General features: G+C 40.0%; 1 protein-coding gene across 5 annotated transcripts in view; it reads left to right on the forward strand.

Moving 5' to 3' along the window:
* LOC121093449 (DAB2 interacting protein) overlaps positions 1-25,168 on the forward strand; it is a 210,557-nt gene that overhangs the window by 30,373 nt on the left and 155,016 nt on the right. For 2 of the 5 annotated variants that reach the window (XM_040605741.1, XM_040605742.1), the window contains exon 1: positions 12,768-13,103. The exons of 1 other annotated variant lie outside the window; for it this stretch is intronic. In XM_040605741.1, coding sequence (XP_040461675.1) covers positions 12,962-13,103 — 142 coding nt within the window. In that variant the 5' untranslated portion in view covers positions 12,768-12,961. Of the gene's footprint in view, positions 1-12,763; positions 13,104-25,168 lie in introns of those variants that run through there. 2 more of the 5 variants (XM_040605744.1, XM_040605745.1) reach the window with 2 other exon arrangements.

A 25,168-nucleotide genomic window follows, 5' to 3' on the forward strand; every position in this document is an offset into this window, starting at 1 on the left:
TGCTCAGCACAGCCTGAGACCGTTGAAGTTGTTTTTGTCTTACATGACTTAATGTGAAACTATCTAGTTTCTGTTGGAATAGTCAAAGTATTGATGGACTCTGAGGGCTTATTTGTTACTTAGGAATGTTCAGCAAACTTGAGACAAATTGAAGAGGTGTAGCCTTAATGTATGCAAAGTAAAGCATAGGCAACGTTGGCAAAAGCTTCACAATACCCTGTATTATGTTGATTTGTACACAGCTGTGTGTGTTATGGTATGAAGTTTATGAGTGACATGACCTGAACAAAAGAGCGCTCCACTGGCTGCCAAGATTAGATTCCAGATGACTCTGACTGTAACAAGATGCCTTCCGTGTAGTATTACCACATACTGTGTAAAGGTAACCATAGGCTACTTCACGGCATTGCAAAGAATGAGCATTTTGGGAAATTCCTATTCCTGATGTCTGTTTTCAGCATTGCTGCTAAGTATTTTACCACTTCAGATTTGTCAGTGTTTGCCAGACTGTCTTGTTTAGATGTAGACCAGGAGGAAATCTGTACATCTGACCCTAGTGAATTCTGTTAGGAGCAAAAGTGCATATAATGAGCTAAACAGGACCCTTTGAAATCCCTGAGTTTAAGGAGTTTTAGAGCCTGCTGCATTTAGCCTAATACAGTAAGTGTGGGGCTCCTGATCTATGCGAGACCCTCTGAAGAAAGGAGAATCTGGCCTTTTCTAAGGCTGATTACTGTCTCAACCATCAAGACAAATACAATGCCTGTAAATGTTCTCTACTCTGCTTAGGATCATAGGGGTTTTGTATTTTAGCCTTGGTTAGCAAGAATTCCCTAATACTGGTTTTACAGTATTACAGAAAGGCTCAACAGCTTTCTCAACATGGCATAAAGCATGCTATCTTAGCCTAGGCACCAGCGCTGCCAGACTACTTAGTTTTGGGGATCAGTGCTGCCTGAGCTGTGGTAATGGTGGTATAATCTGTTCTAGAGGTTTCAAAAGCTCAGAGTTTCAGGAACAGTAAGGGGTATTTTTCAGCTAGTGTCCTGACCTGAGAGGTCCTGCTATCAGAATATGAATATCTTCCTCAAACATCTCTTTCATTGGGGGATGGAAATGAATTTCAGAATACGAAATGTATGGTTCCCAGATTCTTCCCTGATCTCCTGCCCTACACCTTCCATTAGCAATTCTGTGTGCACTGCTCCCCCTTGTCATTCTATCAACCTTAACAGTCTTTAAATAGTCTATAGGCTCTGGGTGATGATTAACATATTGTTCCTCCTCCCTCTGCAAGCTGCTCAAGGAAGAAAAGACAAGAATGCATTGGAAATTACTTGCTCATATGTAGTTTGTAGTCCAATTTTAAAATCATCTCCTGCTTGTATCATTTGCCAAGTGCCTCAGACCAATAACCTACCCAGTTACCTGTCCTGTCCACCTCTTAGTGAGCACCTACATCATGGAAGTTGCCCTTACAAATTCAGAGAGGTCTTACCTATACCCTCCTGACAGTAGGTGTCAAAACCAGATACAGTAGTATTAATGCTGAAAATGGGCTGCACTTTGGAAGATCAGTGTCTCTACTAAATTGTTATGTTGCTTTTTTTTTCTCAAGTGGAATTCCTTTCATCCCCTCTCAGAAGAGCCTGCTAAACTCAGCCAGTACCAAGGTCCCAACAAATGTCCTTTAATAGTTTCAGATTTCAGCTCCGTGGCCTCTGATTCTATGTTCCTTTAATATGTTCACAAGTCCTCTCAGAGAACTAAGCCAGGAATAACCAACACTTTCTCAAGCCAGGCCTCCTGCTTTAAGGCACTCTGTGTTTCCTTTCCTGCCATATACATACTTGCTCATCTCCACAGCTCACATTTCCTTATGCTTTTAGATTGCCTGTACTGAAATAAGGTGTTATCAGGAGTCTGAGAGGAGAGTGCTGCATCCACTGCTTTCAATTTTGCTGGCTAAAGGAGGACAAAGGACTCTTAACATTTCTCTGCAGTCGCCTCTTGGCTTGGCATACTGTTCATTTCAATAATAAAGTGTTTCCTTTCATTCTCAAACAGTCAGACCCCTGCCAGAGCCATAATTGTTCACAGATGACTCATTTTGGCTGCAGGATCAAAACGAGGGAAAAGTGCTGTTTGCACAGTCTTTAAAACGTACAAGATGGGAAGAGATGTTCACGCTTGATATTTGTACCATATGTTGTTTCTAAATTTTATTACAGAGCCTTTACATTTCAAAAGAGATTCTAGTCTTGTCCTGGGGATGATTTAGAAAGAAAAAAGATAAGTAGAGTTTTGAGTTAGACTGAGATTAGCAAAGACTGACTACGTAGTTTCAGCTATGGAGCAGCATCCTGCAGGGGCTAGGTGGGAGGCTGTGTTGCAGTGGACAGTCTGACTGGTCTCTTTCTGCTGTGGTGTATATATATATATCTTTCCATCATTGTTTAGGTGTTACAGACTCAGCTATGTTACTTATCAAAGTCACACTGAACTTCTCATTCTGTGTAGAATTTGTTTTGAAATGTTGTAGCTGGTGTGCATTTTCTTCTCTGTAGTGAAAAACTAATGAATGTACGTGGAGTGCTTTAATGAACAATCGCAAGTATTGATCAGCTCTTTGCTCTGTTTTGGGTGTTAGCTCTCCTTTTAAAGAGTTACATGTTTCCTTCAGTAGTACCTGTTGTGAGGTTCAGCACAGAGGTCAAGAGCAAAGCTGTTCTTTAGGGTAGACAATAAGCAAATGGAATGATGATTCCTGCATTGCCGTTCATGAGCAAACATGTGCTCTGTCAATTAGGAGCTATTATTTGTGTCTTCTATGAAGACTGTTTTGAGACCACCCAGCTATTTTAAATAAAACACCAAACAGGCATCAGAAAGCTTTGCTGCCTTTTTATTTTGTCTGATGAGTTGTACAAACCCTGCAAACCAGATCATCTAAGACTGCTGCCACATGGATGTACTAGGACCATGAAGACAAGCTGTCATTGCATAGCCCTTTGCAGGTACTCGAAGGAAAAGGTTAGACTTGTTAACGCAGTAAAAGAGAGTATATTAGAAGAATAAAGGATATAAATTCAGTAGGAGGAGTTTTTGCTGTAGCTTTTTCCATCTAAAAATATAATGGGTGTCTTAGTGGAATGGGTATATATAGACTAGAGAGTTACTCTTGAGAGTGGAAGATCTGTATGAATAACTAGGGCGATAAGCAGAAAAAAATCTGTTTGAACTGATACTGCAATAGAAGAGTATTATGTCATCATTTGGCAGGAATAACTGTGTGCCTTGCTAGATGTTTTCTAATATATTTATTTGGAGTGTCATTTATCATACCAGCCAGTTCTCTGCACTGGGCTTGTGAGGTCATTGAGGTAAAGACCTTATGGTGTGATAATTTGCAAGGGTAGATTGTGACTTGGTGGAGCTTGGGGACTGGAGATGTTAGTTGTTTTCACTCACACTTAAAAACATCCTGTCCCTGGTATTGCTCTTAGATTTTTTTTTTTCATATTTCTGTTACTTTAAGAAGGGTCTTCACTTTTTGCAATGAGCTAAACTTGGGCAATAACTTCCCTGAGACAAGTACTGTGTTGTTGTGCCAGAAGGAAGAACATAAATTAAAATAAACCACCCTCACAATGGTATTTAAAAATTGATTGCAGGATTTCCAGTTGGTATATACTGGTCTTTAAAAACAATAGCTGCATTTTCATTTTTAAACTTGTTAACAGAGTATTCTTTTAAAATAGGTGATATTTTCTGTGATGCACTGTCACGTGAGCCTGATAAGGAAGATGGCTGAAGAACATATTTGCCAAAGTATTCCTTGGAAGAGTAATTTGATGCCAAAAAGCAAGTAAAACACGCAACTATATTTGTAGCGTAGTTTGCAAATTATGTGGCAAGGAAAGAAAGAAAATAATCTGTCACATGAAAAATGAAGTTTGGATTGTGTGCATATAAATCAGTGATTTGTTATATGAGTGTAAGATCATTATCAGGCATTTAAACATGAATTGGAAGTGTCTAATCTATTAATTAATCAGGAAGTAAGTTTTACATAGCATGTGTAATCAAGTTCATCTTTCATTTCATTTGTCAACATAGATGCTGTTTTCAATGCGATGTTACCATGAGATTAAACACCCCAAGTGTTGATTCATATTGCTGTGTAAATCTCATGTGTCCTTATATTGCACTTTGGAACCAGCTGCACATCAGGGGGTGAGCATAAAAGTGTCTGTTTCCCTTGGAGCAAACTGGATTCCTCAGATTAGGTACATGTTGTTTGTGCACAATGTGAGTTACTGGGCTACTCTTAATGCCTGTAAAACCCTTTTCTTCTCCTCACCTTGAGTTAAAACAGACTAGACTTCCATGCAAGCAAGGATAGTGATGCCCTGCAGCAGCTTTTAGAAAGGCTGATCTTTTTTTCTGACCTTTTAGTACACCACATTGGAAAGCCATTATATTAGAACACACAATAAATAGCTGAGACTTCTAATAGTAACTAATAAATTTGGCATAGGAAGCCCGTGGTGCCAGACCTTTATCAACTTGTTCCCTGCAGCAACACAACAGCAAGTTTGCTACTGAAATACAAAGTAAAAATATTTTTAGAATTTAATTTACTTTGTTGTATGAATATTTTGATCAAGGTTAATGCAGAATACATAGTTTATTGCAATAATATATTATTACATCTAATAATTAAATTAATGACATAAAGATGATGAGGTTTAAATTTAAATTTGCAGATAAGAAAGTAAAGATGAGCATCTAATACATGTCTGCATAGGTAGGGAGCAGCATGTGAACGTGTGATTTGTATTAATATTGGTAACTAGTAATAATAACTGAATATCAGAGTGCGATGTGCAAGCTGTTCATTATATGTTAGATTTCCCTCTATTTCTGAATTTCAGTACTTTCTTCCTCAATGGCACAGAGTAGTCTGGTAACTCCTACTTTCTGGAAGACTTGACTGGCAATACTTCTCTTTGATGGCTTGTCTTCTGCATTACCTATTGCAATGTTTAAGTCTTCTTTGATCATAAAAATTCATCATCTAGGTTCCCTTTCCCACAGAAGGTTGGACCAGGTGATCTTTTGGTCCCTTCCCACCTGAGCTATTTTGCAGTTCTGTTCTAAGATTCCTGTGACAAACAAGTTGCATGTCCCTGCTATTTACCATAAATAATAACAGATACTGCACCTGGGTAGGATGGGTAAGTGTCCTCAGAAAGAGTGGAAATCTGGAAGGTGCAAACTCTGGGATGCTGTGGTTGGTTTGATCTCTGGGAAGTGTGGAGTACCTTTACACTGTCTGGGAGCCTTGCTGTCTTCCACAAGTTTTACTTCAAAGCTGTCCTAGAAAACATTGAATTTTTGGGTAGTTATCCTCCAACCACCTTTTTAATCTTACCCATTGAACACATACTGAGTCCTCATCACTCACAGAAAGTCTTACACACCTGCACAACAGTGAAAAATTTGAGACAAGGCAGCTCACAGAGCAAACATGCTTCTGAAAAGCAAGACAGATGAGCTGTAAACAGGTGGTTAAAAAAACCAAGATAAGGACATTTTATTTTTTAAATAAAATAATCAACAGCTTTCCTATGCTGTGATGTTTCTGTAATATGCTTCATTTTTTCCCCTCAAATTTTCAATATGAGATTTGCAGGATCTTGAATATCTTTCAGTTCATTTTTTTTAACAGTAAATAAGCCAATTTTCCCATTTTTGCTACATGAGAAGAGTAGTAGTAGTAACTAATGAAACGATAGAAAAACTGAAAAACCAGGTTTTTTTCTGAATATTTCATTTGAACAAAAAGGCTATTTTAAAAATAACTTATAATAAAAAAATGCACAAGGAGAGAAATTGCACCAGTGTGTGGTAAATGTTATGGTTAGTATTAGCACAAATCTGGGGAAAAATTCCCACCATTGTGTCTTACTGTAAATAAAATTCCAAACAGTTGTATTACAAGACTGAAGTGAATCATCTCTGCACAATCCAGACAACTTTCTTCATTCTCCTGTTGACAAAAATCTCTTGAGCCTGGAGCAGTAGTGCACAGGGTCCGTTTGGTGTCTGTTGCATAGCTCCTGTCACACAAGTGAGAACTAGCAGCAGTGTCGTCAGTCAGAGGGAATTCTTTATGGCAGGATCCTTCTGCAAAAAGGAAATGTGTTTGTTTTAGTCTGGCTGGCTAGGTGACCCTTGTAAATAGCAGTGTTAGCTCAACTGTACTCAGACAACGAGTAAAAGGGTTTCAATGAATACATTCAAGTTGGTTTTGAGTTCACAGAAAGCCCCATGGGTCAGCTTACAGAGGTCATAGTAGAGAACTGCTTTAATTTTGTCTTGGAGAAGGAAATGGGAGAAAACCCAGAGCTGAAGTTACTCTGCTAATCACTCAATGAATCATTGTTAACATTTTATTTCAGCAATAAGGCTTTTTGTAAAGAATAATCAGGCTTAAACAAATATTTCCTTCTAGCAGCTACTCATGGAAGATGCATGGTGCTAGGAAGTGTTGTGCAGTTCCCATTTATGTATGAGGAGCTTTGTTTGATGTGGGGTTTTGTACAAGATTTATTCTTTTTGGTGTGGGAATTTTTGCTATACAATTGAGACTTTACTCTCAGGGGTTTTTTCCTCCTGGGTTGTTGAAAGCAGTAGGCTGTTTTGAGGCTCAGTATGTTTGATTCCGATAAAAGGTTCTTCTTCAATCTGTGTTGGACTCCATGCGCTTAATTACTTCATTAGGCCTATGGAAATCATAGCACAAATCTTAAGGTAGATGTTGATTTTCTAAATTTTATTAGTGTCATTACCAGCCAGGTTATAAACCAAGTTATCTGAGTATTCTTTATCGTTAGGAATACATGTCAAAAAATTTAGAGTAAGTTAACTGATTTTATTTTGGTCTCCCCCAGCTAGTTGAAAGCTGATTAGAAAAAGTTTGTGTTCCTTAGCACTATTGTTCTACTGGGAAGTAGTCAGGAAACATGTTCTACTTTGAGGTCAGTCTGTGTCTTTCTTCCCTGTTCCCTTGCAGGACAGAGTTCATTGCGTGGCACAGGAAACGTCTCCAATTGGGTTCTCAGACATGCTGACTCTCGGTGGTGTTACTGTAACCTGCCCAGGACTCAGCAGCCCTTCCTATGTGAATCACTTCGTGTGTTTTTCACAAAGCACTACGCGTCCTTCCAGCACAATGAATAACATGTTTGTCAACCTCCTGTTTGCCTGTTCCACACTGATTTGGAGCTGGTATGTCGTATTGCGTTCCCACTGTCAAGAAGTTGCCTGCTGTATGCAGAAATCAAATGTGGTCTAAACCTCAGCTTGTTGATGGACTAGTTGGGAATTAGAGGTAGAATTCCTAGGCATTATGTTTATTTCTCTAGCTTCCACTTTTGTGTGTGTTGACACACTCATTTATTCACTTTTTTAATAATATGTTATGACTAGTTCTTAAAATCAGAACATATTTTATTAGAAGCAAATAACTGACTTTCCTGCTTAACATTGGACACATTCCTTTGATTTTTCTTTTTTACCCGAGTGAAAAGAGGAAGTTTGTATGTTTTAAGTACATTAAAAAGCTGAACAAGTATTTGCAAAGGCATCTGTGCTGAGTTGGATGAAAGACACTGTAGGGGGAAAAAGATACTATTATGCTTAATACTTATTCATCACAAGGGGATTGTCTTGAGAGAGCAAGGAAGCTCTATTAATTCTTTGGGCAAGGACTAAGGGATCTGGGGTAAATGCCTAGCTCTGCCCCAGCCTTCCCACGTGACCTTGTGTAAATCACTCGGGGCTTTACTGCTCCATTCATGAAATGGGCATGGTGATTATTATGCCTGTGATGTGTACAATACTCTGTGCGTTTAGTTAGATCATAAGTACTGTGGACACAGAGTCATCTCTTAGTTGGTGGTGTATGCACATCCCAAAACAATGTAACATTGATCTTTTTTGCATCTCTGGGCACCACCACAGTAAATCTATAATAAACATAATGACAGTAAACAATAGTAATAGTCCTGTGTGTTTGGAACACTAATGCTAAAAGAATTCATGCACTGATTTAACTTCCGTAAGACCTCCTGAATGCTTATTTAATATTAAGTTATTCAGACACACATTTTTCCTCTTGCCTTTTTTACATGGCACTGTTTTTTCTACTCATTAATATGATTAAATGTCTAGAATATGTGTAATGACTACTTTCCATTTACATTTGGATTTCATCACCACACAGACAGCAAGAGTATTCCATAGTGTCTTGGTAGCCATGACACCATTCAATAAATAGAAAGCAATGAATTCTCTGCTTAATTTAATGCGAATGTTTATTTCTCATTTTGATCCAGAATCTGCATACCATTTTGTTGCAAGGCTGTCAAAAAGCTGTTACATTCCACCTAAGGTGGTAAGGAAATTAATTTGCCAATGTGTAGGCTTGAAATAATCATTGTTTTACATTAAACTCTTAAAAAGAAGCAGTTTACTTTTAATTGTGTGCATGAAACTTTTTAGGTCTTCAAACAAATATGTCACTGGAGATTTTGGTATGGGTACAGCTGAATTGAAAGTTAAGTTATCCTTACACAAAGGAAATGACCTTCCTCTCTGGCTCTGCATAGGAGCTGAGGTATCCCTGGTAGCCTTGAGGCAATAAGCCTGGAAATCTTCCAGCTTCATAATATGCTGAACCAAAGACCACAATGGACTTCTAAGCAAATTCAAGCAGGCACATCTTGAGAGTGTCTAGGATCATTGACAAGAACGCTGTTATATTTCTCTAACGTTTTAAAAGATGGATATTTTGTAGAGATTATTCCCTGATTCCTTATGCCTCAGATTGTGAAAGGAATATAATCATTCTTCAGAGGTAGCGTAGTCACATGTGACAGTAAAATCTGAGTTGCAGTCTGATTTTTTTCAACTTCTCAATGATCTGTCTGCAGTTCATTGACCTAATGCAAATTAGAAATTAAGCTGATACCCACCACTCCTCTCTCTACTGGCCAAGGCAAAACCTTTTCTTATTTGTATGTTTTGACTTTTGAAAGCCTCAATTCAGTTCTTTGTGGGGGAAAAAAAAAGGGAAACTGAAATGAAATTACTAAAGCTGCTGTCTTCCAAAAGGCAGCCTAAATCCAGAGGCTGTTAATTATGTGTGTGGACAAATCAGTCCTCATACCTGTATAAATAAAGTTTTTGGGGCTGGGCTGGGCTGGGCCCCCCTGATAAAGCACGGAAACTTTCACTTTCAGTATAAGGAATTCAAGTTCCTTGCTGTAAAATCAGGAGTTAAGAGGAATGATTGTTTCCCTCTAAAGCCCTTTGGGAAAGCAAGAGGTTTAATGGTAGGGGCTGTCTTGGGAATGTGCATTCTGAAGTACAGTCATTATTCTCCCAGCACAAAGCAATAAACAAATGATAAAAAAGGCAAGTGTTAGCCATTGGGGAGGCATGGCTTCTGTCCCTCCCCAGACCCAGCAGCCCTGCTACAGCTGAGCAAAGCCTCAGGCAACAGCCTACTCCTTTTGATGTCAAAGCAAACAAGCCAATGTTTGTGTAGCTCTCCATCCCAGAACTTATTTTAATGCTAATTTAAAATTTATTTACATGCTGTTAGTTTTGGTAAAGAAGTGAAATAAATCCATTTTTAAGAAGGTTTAATGGCAAGATAATGGAAGCAGATGACAGGGGACGCCAGGTCAGCGGTGGATGCTCTAATTTTCCTCTAAAGCTCTACAGTGTATCAAACTGGATATTTGACTGAGATGTTACAGTTTGGTAGATATTTGATTTAATGGGTTAGGTTTGTGTTCAGTGTTGGGGAGGAGGAGTTAACACCCCAAAAATCACTGCTATGTTTGGCTCCATTTGCTCCTCTTACTGAGAGATTCAACAGAGCCCCATGACTGAACTCATCCTTCTGCTTTTTGGAGGGAACAGCCAGACTGTGATGTGTAATTTTAGAGATAGAGATTTTAATGTTGTCAGCTTTCCTCCAGAGCAGTTAATATATCTAACGTTTGCAAGTGATAGGTTCTGCTGTACACAAAAGAGCATTTGTATCAGGATGTGGCTTTCAAAAAGAAAAAAGAAAAAGAAAAAAAAAAGGGGGGTGTGGGTGTGGGAGGCAGCGCTGGATTAATTGGAGAGGTCCAGACCAGTCACATTCCCTCCCAGATGGGTCGTTCATTTTGTTGCCTGCTGCTATGTAGCATCTGAACTTAAAGCCTTCAAAAACATCGTTGAAGCGAGAGACAGAGGCAAGCTGGCAAAACTTGAACAAACTCCTGGCCATTTATGCTCTTACAGTACGACTGCTTTCTCTTGTCATGATAGTTTATAGTCCCTCATTGACTTCCTCTGTTTTATGGTCACCTATATGAATGTTTCTGAAGGTACTAGCTTGATTAAAAATAAAAATCCCTAAACATGGAACAGATGCTTAAATAAACACAGGTGAATGCATGGTGACTGCAGGCCCGTCTTCCTGTGTCTCCTGATCATTTCCACCTGCTCGAAGAGGTTTGGGAGATCAGCAGCGCCTGCCTTTTGCTGCATCCCAGGTGGTTTGAGGATGAGTCACCTGGCTCCAATTAAGCAAAACCAACACAGGTGAACCTTCCCCTTTTGGACTGTCTGAATTTGTGTGAGCTTTTAAAATGGTTTTGTTTAAACTTTCATTTCCATCAGTGCCATTTTTTGCTGTTGGGAATGTCAAAACGGAAAATAAATTGGATGGGCTGCTTTAAAGACATTTCTAGTATAAAAGCATAATCATAAAAGATTCTCTTCAGAGGTACCAGCTCAGTTATGAAGTCACAAAATTGCAGAGAGCCACCTGAATATTTGGCTTCTTGTTGATAGCAAATCTTTTAACTTTTAGTATTTTCAGATCTGCCCATCACTGTCTTCTAGATGTTCTCAGCTACATTTGTGACTTGAATTAACCACACAGGCTGAGTCTGTGGGCATCTGGAAACTGGTTACAGTTGTTCCTGTTTTGTTTGGGTTGTTTTTTTTTTTTTTTGCTTGTTATTCTAATCGACCGAAATATGAAAAAAAAATATTTTGGATAACAAGAATAGGGGAGATGTTTAGTAACGGAAGCTTTTTGCTTTTTGCCGGGATGTGGTGTGAGAGTTGGTAGCTGGAGTGGGAGCGGCAGAGGAATGTCCCTGTGCAGCATCCCCCTCCCAGAGCCAGGAGCCTCTGCTGTCCAGCTGGGATCTGCCTCCTTGACCTGAACTTGCCGTTGCCCCCTTGATTGGCTCATTCCTGCACTGCCTAAAAGCTGGCGCTGAATTCCTTATGTCTGGCCTCAAAACCAGGCATGGACTTCCCTGAAGATCGAGACTTGTTTTTTTCCTCCTGGAAGGGCCTTTCTCAGCTGATCAACATCACAGGTTTACCGCTCAATATGTAAAGAAGAAAATACAGGTTTTGTAGAATTCTGCTGTTTTCACTGACTGCACGAGTTTATAAAATCCTAAAATAAAAGTGGATGGTTGGTGGTAGGGACTTCTGTTGTGGTGAGGGTACTGAAGTCTGATACTCCCCTTCCTCTTGTTACTGAAGGTGCAAGAGTATAATCTGGGGAACCCTTCAAACTTCTGAAGAAGCTCCTCCTAACTGGGGAACATAGGTTGTCCTCAGCCAAGCCTGCCTAGTTCTGCAGCTTCACTAGGCACCACAAAGATAAATTTGCACAAATGTCTGGGAAAAATGACAAAACTAGAACACAATACAGAGAAGTATTGTGCAAAAGGCATTTTGCAGTTCATCCCACTCTGATGAGGTTCTTCTGTTATCTATCTGCCAGCTTGTGAGAAGAAGTGGCAGCGCGTTAAGTTCTTGGCCACCATTCTGGTTTTCTGTAATGTTGTCTATCGCTCTTCCTTCAGAGCATTTTCTGTGCCAGGAAGGGAAGGAGCTTAGATGAAAGATTCTGGACAGTTCACTTCTGACCTTTTTAAACCATAAATGTGGAGTGAAATTTTTCATCTGGTTAGTCTATTTATTCTTTTCCCTTCTTTTCCTTTTCCTCCGTGGCTTAAAGTGTTAATTCTGTCCATTGAAATGTAATTTTATTGAGCAATATGAGCCGGAGGCGGAATCTTCACTGCCATCAGAACCCAAATGGTAAATAGGCTCTTTCTCTAATTTGTGGGATGCGCTATAACTCAGTTTGAATGTTGAAAGGAAATGGGCCTCCAGGGGAGTCTGGGGCTCTGTTCATTCAACTTCTAATTAAAGTTTTCCCCCTCTCAAGTTTCACTTTATTTTCCGGGGCTTTTGCTCCATGATGATTATTAACATGTGTCCCGTGGCCAGGAAATCATTATACCCTTCCCCAACCCAGTGTTTCGTGGATACCTCCTGCTGCAGACTGAGCCGCCTGAAACTTCATCTCCGAAATGATCTGATGGCCGGGGCAGGTAGAAACTAGCTGGCACCCTAAGGCTACCCAGCCGCTTTCAGGCAGCAAGATGTTGATTTTTTTCCAGTACAGTTTGATCAGATGTTGCTGTCTGGCATAGAGGATCCAGTCCAGGATTTCTTCCAGCCTATTCTTCACGTTTCAAGAGCCCAGGCCAACTCTGGCTTCCTATTCCAACTCCAGCAGGCTTATCTTTTTTGGGGCAGGAATTGTTAGTACAGTTTATCTTGCTTGCTGCAAGTCCTCCCTCAGCTGAGATGTACTCTGGTGCTGCGTTCTTTTTTTTCCTCTCTCTCTCTTTTTTATGTTTTCTTCTTGTTGTTTTTCTTTTTAAATGTATAAAGTGAAGAGTTCCTCTTCCCCCCTCTCCCTTTCCACTCCAAAGAACCAACCTCCAGTTAATTAAACGCTGGAACTCTTGCTACTGTGCCAGAGGGGAGAGTGAACCTGTGCCTGCATGTGTGTATGTGTAAAATAGATACAAAAATGTCAATGAACAGCAGGAAAAGTTCTGGGAGACCGTCTTACTACTATCGACTGCTCCGGAGGTCACGACTTCAGAGACAGCGAAGCAGATCCCGGAGCCGGAACAGGCCGCTTAGTAGGGGTAATTGCAACAACAGTTCTCTTTAATTGACAGTGCAAAGACAGGTGCTGTTGCTTACAGGTAGCTTCGTTATGGCGGATAAGAATGACCAGTTGAATATTTGTAAGTGTACCTGCTCCCTGTGAAGCATGTATGGAGCTTTGCAGAAGGTCAGTTGCTTGTGTAGTGCTGCAGTCATGCATGGGGAGGGAGAGCTGGTTAATTCTAAGAGCTTGGCTGGGGGAGTCAGGCTTGGGGGCTTTCCTTACAGTGGCTTTAACACCTTGTGTAACTGTAACTAACCCAGTTTTTTCAGTTATCCATGGTTCAGTTTTTTTCAATTTGTATAATTAAGGTAACTACTTTTTTGAGATGTTTGGAGGGCTAATTGGTGATTGTAGCAGTTTGAAAATGCTTGATTAAGGGATGATATCTATATGCAAAGATGTATTGCTAAAACTTCTTGTTCTTCACGAGCCAAGTATCACCAGGGGGTTTGAAATTACAAAGCTGAGTACAGTTTAGGGGTAGGATTTTCAAAAGAGGCTAAAGATTGCGCTCCCAAGGCACTGCAGAAACCTATGGGAGTTGTATTCCCAAATCACTTTGCACTTCTAAAAATCTTGCTCTAAAAGGGCCTATTTGTCCTCATCAGCAGGAGTTAGGTCCACAGAGTAATGCTTCTTTAGGGCATACTCACTCATGCAGCCCATTTATTCTACTTGAGGCAGCTACTGACCCAGTTGCATTTTTAAAGTAAGCTATTCTGGCTTTCTCTTCTAGTGTGAAATAAATGTTTATTGATGCTTATGCCTATCTTTAAAGCAGTCAAAGAAGCGAGAGTCTTTGAGTCATTTTGCTGTTGAACGTCTTTTCAGAAAGGAGGGAAGAGGGTTTTGTTTGACCTCTAGTGTGACAAACCAGTCATATTTATAATGTCTTGAGCTTAATCAAAGCCATTAACTGAAAAGATTTTTTTTGTTGTTATTTTGTGAATAAAAAGCCATAATAAAATGCACAACTGCAACACTGCATCAGGTGTTTGTGCAAATCCAGGCTTGTATCCAGTGAGAATGGAGTTAATTCTGATTTACAAAGCAGATTTTAGACTCACACTACAAGATTGAGCTTAGTGCAATGTCCTCTTTCTTCTTTTCGTGGTATTCAGTATTTTTTAAAGGATTTTGAATCATCACTGAGAAAACAATAGGAAGTTAAATCAGTTCCTTAAGCAGACAGTGGTTTTGTTTCCATGATATTTTTTTTGTTTTGCCTGTCAGGGAGGAGTGTTTGTAAACTCACAAGAGTGTAACACTTCCCTTTCCCCCTTTATTTGTGTACTGTTCAAAACAGAAATATTTTACTGTCATTTTAGTTACTGTGACAAAAGAAGTGTGTTAGATTCATTTAGGTAACCCAGTATGAACTTAATGGCATAATTTGTCATGAACACGAGGAATATACAGGCAGATTTGATGAAAATGGAAATCAACTGTCATGTTTGTAAGAAATTGGATTTGAAACAACTGAAATCTTCTTGCTGTTGATCTCTCCCTGAGTATTTTGTGTTTGTCACATTTTGTCTCTAGGAGCTCTGCCTGCTAGGAGGATCATAATACTAAGCCCTGGTTGAGCTCTTCTTATCGGTAGATCTTAAAAGCATTTCCAAATCTGCATCAGAATTTTCTCTTTTCTTTTCAACATGTTTTTGTAAGAGATGCAGAAAGCCAGTTGTGCAGCCGGTCATGCAGTAGGTTGGTGGTAAGGCTTGGTCCAGAGTCTGGAGCTGCTGCCTGCTGCTCCAGCGCCCTGGCTGCCACTCTGGACAGAGCGAAGGAAGTGCTAGAACACAGCAAAAGAAATATTTTCCTTGACAGTTTTGATCCCACTGGAAGATTAAGCAACAGGAGACTGTAGGGGTGAGGGAACTTTGAGGAATGCAGAAATCAGGATAAAGTTCTAGATTTTTTTAGATTTGATGTAGTGTTAGGTTCCAAAATCTGCAAGTCTGCACGAAGGAAAGAGCTGAGTGTTCTCAAATACTGATCTGCAGTGCTTTGTGCTCTCTCTAGCTAAGATACTAATAGATCAGATATCCTTAGCTGGAGGTTACCATAAATTCATGAGTATTGGGGTTAATTCACAGGAACTGGCAATGGTTTGTTTTGCTACATGTGTGTTTCCCGGACATCCTCTTGGCAACTTCTTGCTCTCTACAGCCTCCAGACCCTTTGCCAAGATCCTCACAGAGCCTGTGGCCCTAGCTGGAGGAGCAGTGATACCTGGAAGCTGAGCTTTTCCAAGGTGTGTCTCTTCAGCAGATTATCAGCATGCTTTTGGACTGGGAACTTGCTGAGGATCAGGCAGTTGTTAGACACTTACCAGGGAGGAGGAGATCTCTGCTGGCACGCAACCCCCTCTCCCCATCTGGAATCATTCACTGTTGGTACTGCATCAGTCCTGGACGATAAATCCCTGATGTGGAGCTGATGCCGGAGCACCCGTGAGCTGCAGGTGCTGCCATCTGCTGCCAGTATGCCTCCCCTGCCAAAAGCTGTCAGCGTTTTCTGTGAGTCAAAGAACCTCCTTCAGCCCACTCCAGTTTATAACAGTCAATCTCTTTGAATAAAGAAGAGGTTGTGTTTAAAAGCATCTATTTATATACTGCCACTTCCCACTCTCACCCCCGTGAGGGGGCAATGCCACCTATCCATGCACGCCCCTCTGATGCGCATTGCTGCAGGAACGCTGCCCGCCGGCCTTCTGTAAGTGCGCAGCGCAGCCGCCCGCGGCCCTGCAGTGCAAGTCGGGCTGGGGTTACAGCTTGCACAGCTGCATCGCAGTCACAGGCAGGGGCTGTTGCGGCTGAGACCTAGTTTGGAAAATTGGTTTTGCTTCCTGGGGTACAAAGAAAGAGATAGCCACTCCCTCAGGAAAGCTCTGCTGTGGTGCATTTTCGATACAAAGTGAACGGAATTTGCATTTTCTATGCAAGTCTCTAAGGAAAGTAGGGGACTGCTTTCTATTGGGACTCCAGATGGAGACAATCTGCTGTAGCATGCAGAAAAATGTATAGGACTTTCAGCTGTTAGCAATGACAGCCAGCTTATTTGATGGTTCATGTGATGGTATCCTCTGTTCTAGTTCACCCTGGTGCTTTTGACACATTCATCACGTGTTTCAGTATGTTTGCCTGTCTGTCCCTCTGACAGGTCCAGGGCTGGAATAGCTGAAGAACAGTGAAACTGATGGGGCTGATGGGGAGGGCAAAGCAGACCAGAAGAGGAAGGCATGATATCAGGAGGTTCACGTGCTCATGCCTCCAGTGTGTTTAAATTATTGCTATTTGATAGTGGATAAACAAGACAGGTTTCACCCAGCTGTTAATCTTTTTTAGAATGATGATAATATCTGAAGTCTCCTGGCTCAGCTTTCCACAGAGATCTGGGACATGCTGCAGGTATACGTTAGTTAAAAAACTGCAGAAAGCCCATCTCTTCTTTGGATCATCTGTTCAGCTCAGAGATGTGTGTGACTGTATGAGGAATCATGGCAGTAATTACAATTACTACCAGGTGATCCATCTAATGTAGTGGAAGGTGCTTGGGAGGCGGAGAGGGTAGAAGGAAAATTCTCAGTAAAAGCAACACCTGCTTCTGCCTGCAGTACTTTGGTCTGTGCCTTTCTTCATGGTATCTCTGCTTCTACTTAATTATGGGTATAATGAAGGAACAGGGGTCAGTGGCAGGTGTTCAGTTTGCTCACAGAAACTATTCACAGGTACTCCATTCACAGTTTCATATCTGAGCCAAATGTGGCTTTGGCTTCAGGTCTTTCTTCTCTAAAACTCCATGGGCAATCGATTGTTATCAAAGCTCTAAGTTTGAGAACATTTTGAGTTCCTGATCTTGAAGGCTTAGTGTTCCTGATACTTCTGCCTCTGTCAGCTCCTTGGACATAAATGTCTTGCTCTAAGTTCTGTTTATCACAAATGCTTTTCAAGGTGTTCTACAAAAAGGATTTTTATTAAACGAGCTTTCTTCTTCTTTTCCTTTGATGGCTGCTGTGAACAGAAAACTGACTGATCTTCAGCAAAGCCCAGTATTTTAGTACACCAAACACTGAGAGCTTGGAGGCTAAGGTCAGAAATAGAGCAGGCTATTCGGATACACATCGCTTGAAAACGACTGGAATGTCGTCTTTCTCTCTGTGTTTGATGGAATCAAAAGCTTTTAAGTGATAAAAGAGAGATCAACTTATACCCAAATAGCCAATACCTTAGAGGTTAAGGCATTCACTTGGGACAAGGGAAGCAGAGACTTGAAAATTGTCCCAGCATGTAACAGAATGACATAACAAAAAAGGAGGTTTTATTATATTTAAAGCTAACAGAAATTTCTCACACACTTCTCTCTAATCTTTCCTAGCTGAAAATCTATTGTGCAGCATGTTAACAAAAAGTGATGTTAGACAAGGAATGCCATGTGGAACATCTTCCTTTTCACCTCTGCTGGACTTTGTCCTGTAGCATGGGACAGTGCTCTGGACACAGCTGTATCAGATGTTGTGGGAAGAAGACACCTCTCTCTCATTCTGATTAGAAATTTTGCTCTTACTGAAAATTCCCACTCTATTGTTAAGTAAGATTCAGGGTTCTGTAAGTAAATAATTCACATTAAATATTTAAACAATACTTTGTTCTTTTTATGACCCACAATTAACTTTTCTTTGAATTACACTTAGCTGCATGCCTTTCAGATTGTTGAAAGCACATGTGTTTCGATGTGTCTCTTGACTGCACTTACTGTAAAGGAAGTTTAGCTTAGATGGTTCTAGCTATGGTAAAGGCCTGGGTACTGGAATACCTGCATCATAGCAGAACCAACCTTTCCTGATAGATCAGTATTGACCAGACTCATCTATCTCAGAATTACAGTGCCATAATCAATTAATGAATAAATAAGCAAAGAAGTAATCTGTCGTGTGCTGTCCAAACAGAACTCCCTACATTTAATGATGCCTTCTGGGTTTTTTTCCTGACATGCCAGACCAGTATGTGCCCCTGAGCCTGGATTTTTTTTTCTGTGGTCTCTGTTTTTAACAAATTGAATAGTCATTATGAATACAACACCACCAGCAGAACCATTTGTGCACCTGCCTGTAAAGGGCACGTGTTACCAAAACCAGCTCTTTCACTCTCACTTCTGTTACTAGATTGCTGTTCTGATCTTTTGGATTGCATCTAGATGGCTATGTAATAAATCTGTTGAGAGAGACCATTTCTATCTGGCAAACATCCAGCAGCTTTTAGTGGTGTGTATGAAAAAAGAATATGTTTTTTTATTAAAAGAAACTGATTTTACAGCAGTGCGTAGAAGTCAGAAATACAGTGTTACCCTTGAAAATACAAGTATGCCTATGTGTTGCATGTATTTATATTGGCAGGCAGAAATCTGAGTAAAAGGTTCCAGTTTTACTGTTGTTCTCTGACTCATATCCTACAAAATTTGATGAGTGATTTTGCCTTTTCAGCACATCTTCCTGTACCAGGGGTTGATGATGGTGTGGTCAGTAGGAAGTCAAGTCTGGGAAGAAAGATAATCACATATGACTGGCCAACCTGCCTGGCTGATCTGGGCTCTGAGGCCAGTCCCAGCCTCTGTACCTGGGGAGTCCCTGCGGGCTGCCCTGCCTGGCCACCTCCCAGTCACAAGCATCAGCGGGCAGCACTAGGGGCAATTCAAACTGGGAATCACTCTTCCCGTTCTTCATTTATAATTTACTTGATTTTAAGTTGTAAGTTTAAAGTGATTCACTTTAGTAGCCAATCAATAGTAATATTATATTATATTATATTATATTATATTATATTATATTATATTATATTATATTATATTATATTATATTATATTATATTATATTATATTATATTATATTATATTATATTATATTATATTATATTATATTATATTATATTATATTATATTATATTATATTATATTATATTATATTATATTATATTATATTATATTATATTATATTGCCTTATATTCTGGATAGCCAAAGGGATGCATGTGTACACTTCACCTGTCTCCTGTATGTAAGATTTGTGGAAGAACCCAAATAACTTGCCTTGGAATACCTGTAATTTTTCTTTAAAAATATTGCATAAACAATTTTTTTCATTTAAGGGCTGAAAGCAGACAAGTGAAGAGTCCAGTAATAAACATTAGCGATAGGGGTTTTTTTTCCAAGGGTGGTGTCTTTTAAATGTCAGGAAAAGGAGGCCTTCCTGCTTTGCAGCTTTTAATGACTATTGCTTTGTTTTTCAAGCCTCTTTTGTGGTATTTTCTACTTTGCCACAGAACTCTTGCAGTTTTTCATTGAAATTTTAACAGCATGGCTGACAGATGCCCATAGAAAAGATCTGCAAAATTGTTTAAGCTGTACTGTTTGTAGGAAATATTCACTGGCAGCTGTGCTATTTTTAGCAGTAGTGCTCCAGCTGAGACTTTGCCGTATTCAATGCTTAATTGTCTAATAAAAATCTATACTAAACTTTTTAACTTGGGAAGTAGTGCATGATGGAGGAGTTACTGTTTTGGTATTAAAACAATGGATGGAGAAATCTAAGCATCCCTTTAACAGACAAAAATTTGGAGTGAATTTATTGTCTATGGGGGCAAAGGTTAGATTTCCCCTTCAGTAGGAGCATGGTGGCATTAGTGCCTTGAGCTCCTTCGTTTGCTCTTACAGTGCTGGTGATACCACACTGACCTACACCACCTCCTTTAGAAGTGTGTCATAAATGCAGAAACATCAAAACTTAGTATTTTCTGTGACAAATGTGTCAATTCCTACTAGATTAAAAATGAATCAAGTTTTAAAACTTCCTATTAGGAGCCATGGGGAACACCAGAGTGAATGTCCAAGGAGCACTGGCCCTTCTGGTGTTTGCTAGTAAGCTAGAAACCCACATGCAGCAAGCAAGACTTACAAATATCCCACCCCATCTTGCTGTCATCAGTAGTGGAAGGAACAGCCTCTATTTACAAAGACACAGTCTTACTGAGCGGCCACGCTGTGTGTAACCACTGATCGTTGTTGCCATTTAGCATCCAGAGCTACAGTGCAGTTAAACCATAATATTGTGCCCAACAAGTGATGTTAATGAACTATGGGGTGGCTTCTACAGTATGTTTAGGATTTGGGGAACCAGTCATTTCATTTGCTTGTGACAAGCTGAGGTAACACCTTACTGTTTATTTACTTTTCACCTGTCCTTCCAATGACAATATCCTGCGGGTTTGAGAGCTTTGTATTTCCCTCCTTGTTTGATTTTCATGTGTTGTAACTTTTGTCAGATTTTAAGAGGACCGTTGCAGGAGGTGATTTAAGACTTGCTGGATATGGAGTTTTGATAGACACAAAAGGGGTAGGGGAAGGAAGAGAAGGAAAAGAAAGACAGGAGAACTGTAGGGAGTAACTTGGAACATAGGGGAAGGCTCATGCAGGACAACACAGCCACCTTGATTCAGTGTCAGCAGCTGTAGCTGTGTATGTGGGCTGAGGCAGGGACAGTGGGTTTTGCAAGTCAAATAAACAGATTGAAAAGAAGATTTGATTAAAGAACCCAGAATCTTGATGAAATTGGACAAGTGGAAAGGTGTGTATGTCTGCTGATACCATTAGGGTGGGCTGTATGTCCATTATGGTGTTTTATGGCACTACCTAAAACAGTAAATATCTTCTGAGTGTCTTCATGTATAAACACAACACTGCCTTATAATAGTTGTTTGCTTTTCTTTAGTGTGTTTCTAAGAACTGCAAATACTTGGTGGACTTGAAAGAAGTCTCAGGTAGATGCATTCTTGTTTAACCAGTGAGGTGTCCAGGGATAACTTACAGGAAATCCTATGGATGGTCAGTGACAAAGTCATGGTACAAACTCCAGTAGCTCTGTATTTTTTATACTTTCCTTTTGCCCCAAGGTAAGGAGAGAACTCAGGAGTTTTGACTTTCATGTTCTTTCTCTAAAATCATGACCACCGTCCCATGCCTGAACATCCCATGGTTCCAGCAGATGCATCTTTAAGAGGTAACTAAATATAGCAGCAGTCATGATACAATTGTGAGAATTGTCAATACTGCTTAAGAGTAACTCAGGAAATTACTATCCAAGGAACAGCTCATTTAATGCTGTGACAGAAATTTGGAAACTGTACCAACAACTTTCAGGCAATTTGAAGAGTGACTATTGTCTCTCTTTGCTCATCTTTTGCTTTATCTCTGTTTTAAGTCCTTTCCTTCTGATAGTAACCTTACTTTCCCCTAACAGTGTTGCCAAGAGGGGCTGATTACTCTGAAAGGAAATAAGTAGCAGAGTTGCTCCCAAGTAATGCAGAGTGAGGTTTTATCTAAAAGCCATAGGTAACAAATGAGAAAGGGGTTGAAACCCCTGGTCTGAGCCCAAAAGAGAATCTCTTCCAAAAGCATGCTTAGAGGGTTTCAGCAGACTTTTCATGACCACTTATGTATTAGAGTAAGTTTGTCTCCTTACGGCTGTGGCAGTCCAAACAATTTAGACACAGAGCTGCCTTTTAAAGCTTTTAAACCTATATTTCCCTTGAAGGTCTTCTAGTGTGCCACTAATCCCTTAAGTTATTGCACTGAAGGCACTCTATAATCCTTTAATTTACTCTGCTCTCAATAGAGACGGGGAATGAGCTGGGTCACTTTCCGTACATGGGCATTATCAGTTTTGCTTTTTTTGACTCAGACACTAGCTGAGGGTTGTTTTCTTTCCTTTCAAACACTCCAGAGAGTATTTTAAATTTAGATATTAATTGCTTGTGTGTTTGTGTATACGCATATTAAAAAAGGTACATAAAACCCAGAGCTTCCTTACTCATTTCACTGTTTTATACAGCCTTGGGGTCAGGCTTTTAAACTAAGTTTCCTCAGGCTGCTTTGGAAATCAGCCAATTTAAAAATGGATGGCTTTTTGAAAACTGTGAATTCATACCCAATATACAGCTGGTGATGGTCAAGAAACAGTGTCAGCCATAGGTAACTTCTGGAATCCTCATCTCCCTAGGCCTACAGGAGACAAAGCTTCTGACCAAAATGTATTTGATGGTGCTGAAGGTAAAGCTTTATGGTGATGAGTAACACTAGGCAAGTTTTTTTGGAGTTTTTTTGTTGGTGGTTTTTTTTTTTAGAAAGTGGAAATATGTAGAGGAATGAAGCTGGTTAATTAGCATTGGTAATATACAGCTGTGGGCTGGCTTCAGGGGTGGTGGGTTGGCTGATGTAGATAAGGTGCAGGTGTGGCTGGTTAAGTGATTGGGAGCCAATGAAGAGAGAGCAGCCGACGAAGAGAAAGTGAGAGAGAGGAAGAAGCAGAGAGAAGAGAGCCTGGGGTGAGGCAAGATGAGGAGAAAGCAGCAGAGGGACGGGCATGAAGAGTATGCTGGTATGAGTTGGTAAAAGATCTTGTTGTAGCTTGATAGTTTGGAGAGTGCTGTGACAGAAATATTCTAAAAGGCTGTCTAGAGCAACACATCACTTGCCTGAATTTGGAAGGTTTGTCCTGTCCGTTGCTTCTTGCTTACATGAGGGACACATGCTTTTATTGCAGGTTTGTTCTTGCAAGCCAGCTTGGGAGTCCTGATCTGCTCTCGGAGGTTCATTTATGAATACTGGCTACTCAGCATTGCTTCAGAAACTTATTTTAAGTTGAGCATTGGAGCATTCATTTTTGGGAAAAACATGCTCTACAACTGCGTAGACTTTGAGGAACACTGACAAGAATAAAGACAGCCAAAGTTTTGCTTCATTAACATTTACACTGAAAGGAGAATCCTCAGATGCTGAGCACTTAATGTTTCTTTTTGAAGAAACCCATTTATTTGAAGTGCAAGTTTCTTTTGTACGTTATGTGCTCACATTTTTTATTTCTTACATTGCCTCTGCATCAGTGAATTTCTTGTAGAGTCAGAGATCAAGCCTGGGCTTGTTCTGAAGTATCCAAATGTAGTAATAGGTGGACTGTTGTAAAATTTGGCATCTGGAGTTAAATTACAGGATGCTTCTTAAGCTTCTTGGTTCCTATAGTAACAAGTAATAGTCATCCTTCATGATTAAGCAGTGTCCATGGTAACCAAACGAGCAAGTTTTAAATGAAATTTTCCCTTTACATTTTTAGCAGTCAAAGGTTAACAGTTATTACCTTTATACCCTTAGATGGGAACAGATTTTGATCTGGCTGGCATATTTAAAGTGAGAACATTTGGTCTTCATTTACATAACTTTACTTCTATGACCAGTGGAACTTTAGGTGAATACCAAAATAAAATTTCTGAGAGTGGAGTGCATTAATCTCCCCAGGAAGAATGAATGTTGTTCACGTGTGCTAAATTGTTCTGCAGTGTTGCAGTGTGTTGCTGTACAGCTACTGAATTGCTCCTCAGAGCGACTGCCGTTCAGTAGCAGAGGAAGGAATCCCTACATACACCCTGCGTATTTTTTAGGACAGAAAATGCAAGTGTCGGTGTTAGTGTAGGTAAGGACATCCTTCTACTCCCTCCCGCTTAAAAAATAGTATGGGAAATGTACCAGTGAATATTGCCCTGATAGATTCCCTTTTTGTCATCTACGTTTTTGTTTGTAGGTAAACAGTGGATAGTTTAAAAAGCATGGCAACACAATCACAAAGCTAGCACAATTGCTGTAGGTTATTTGCATAAAGGAATGTAATAGTTTGAATGGTGGTTTCTGTATGTCCATCTGTGGCACACTATTTTTTATATGAAAGGAGAAAACATGACTGCTCTTGAATGTTTTCTTTCCTGTCTCTTTCATTGGCACTGGCAATGTTTGCTTGAAAACTAAAAAGTAAGCCTGCGAGGTTGACACCTGCAAGTGTGTTTTCAGAGCATGTATGTGTAAGAGAAGCAGGAATACCCACCCACCCTGAAAGGGGGAAAAAAAGAATCAGTCACAATAACTTAGGATTTACAATTTCTAATTGTGGAATGTAAAGCAATTGCTAAGAGAGTCTGAACAGCTAGAAGAAAGATGTGTGAGCAACAGTGGTAAGGACAGGATGTGTCTTCAGCAATATTCTGGCTTTGTAGGCACATAGGTTGGTTGCCAGTGTGTTGCAGGCGCACTGTATCCCGACATACGTGCGTGTGCACACACTCCCACATCCACACACAAGCAAATGCGGAACATTTGTGTAAGCACCTTTAAAAAATAATTAGGTTAGCAGAGAAAGTGACACTTTTTATAAGCATTATCTTCCATCTAGTGCATGCAGTGTTTTCAGACCTTTCTGTCACTGCTGCTTTTTAATGCTGTATTTTGAGTTGCTTTATCAGGAGGGATGCTGTATTTTGTCCAGTAGCTACCAAAAATTACTGCTAGCCTGTTAGTTAAAATCCAGTATTATTCTTGAAGTGTTTCCAATGAAACTATCCTAAATAGCCAGTGTTAAATCCCAGCCTTCTGCTTTCTTGAACAATATTAATGTTCCTTCAATGTTAAGGCAATCTAACTTGGATTAATTGGCTCTGGGCATTAAGACTTTTTCAGGCTGATATAAGAGCTGCATGTACTATGTGAATTTCAAATCTTAATGTTTGGTCTATTATGCAGATGGATGTGAATAGAGATATGTATGTGACCCCATTTATCTCTCTAATGAAGTGCCATCAATAGAACATCTGTTTCGTTGCTGTAGAAGATGAAACCTCTGATGAATCATGCTTGTAAAATAAGTATTTATTTATTTAATTTGCATTTTGCCAGTACAGACCTGTTACAACAGCCACAACGCACAACTGAAAAAATGGCCTAGCAATTAAACTGCACAAAGTTTTAATTTATACCGTGCTGCTGCTTCACACATATAGTAAACTGTTCTGAACTGGTTTGTAGTTCACCTGTCCAAGCTATAAAGAAAGCCCCCAACCAAACACAGGAACACCTTAGCAATGAAACAAACCTCACCAAAAGGTGACAAAAATGTGGCTGCGGTCTGGATGTGTAGCTCCCAGCCTAGTGGGGTTGTCACTGTGGCA

The sequence above is a fragment of the Falco naumanni genome, chromosome 9 (assembly GCF_017639655.2).
Source record: "Falco naumanni isolate bFalNau1 chromosome 9, bFalNau1.pat, whole genome shotgun sequence".
Lineage (NCBI taxonomy): Eukaryota > Metazoa > Chordata > Aves > Falconiformes > Falconidae > Falco > Falco naumanni.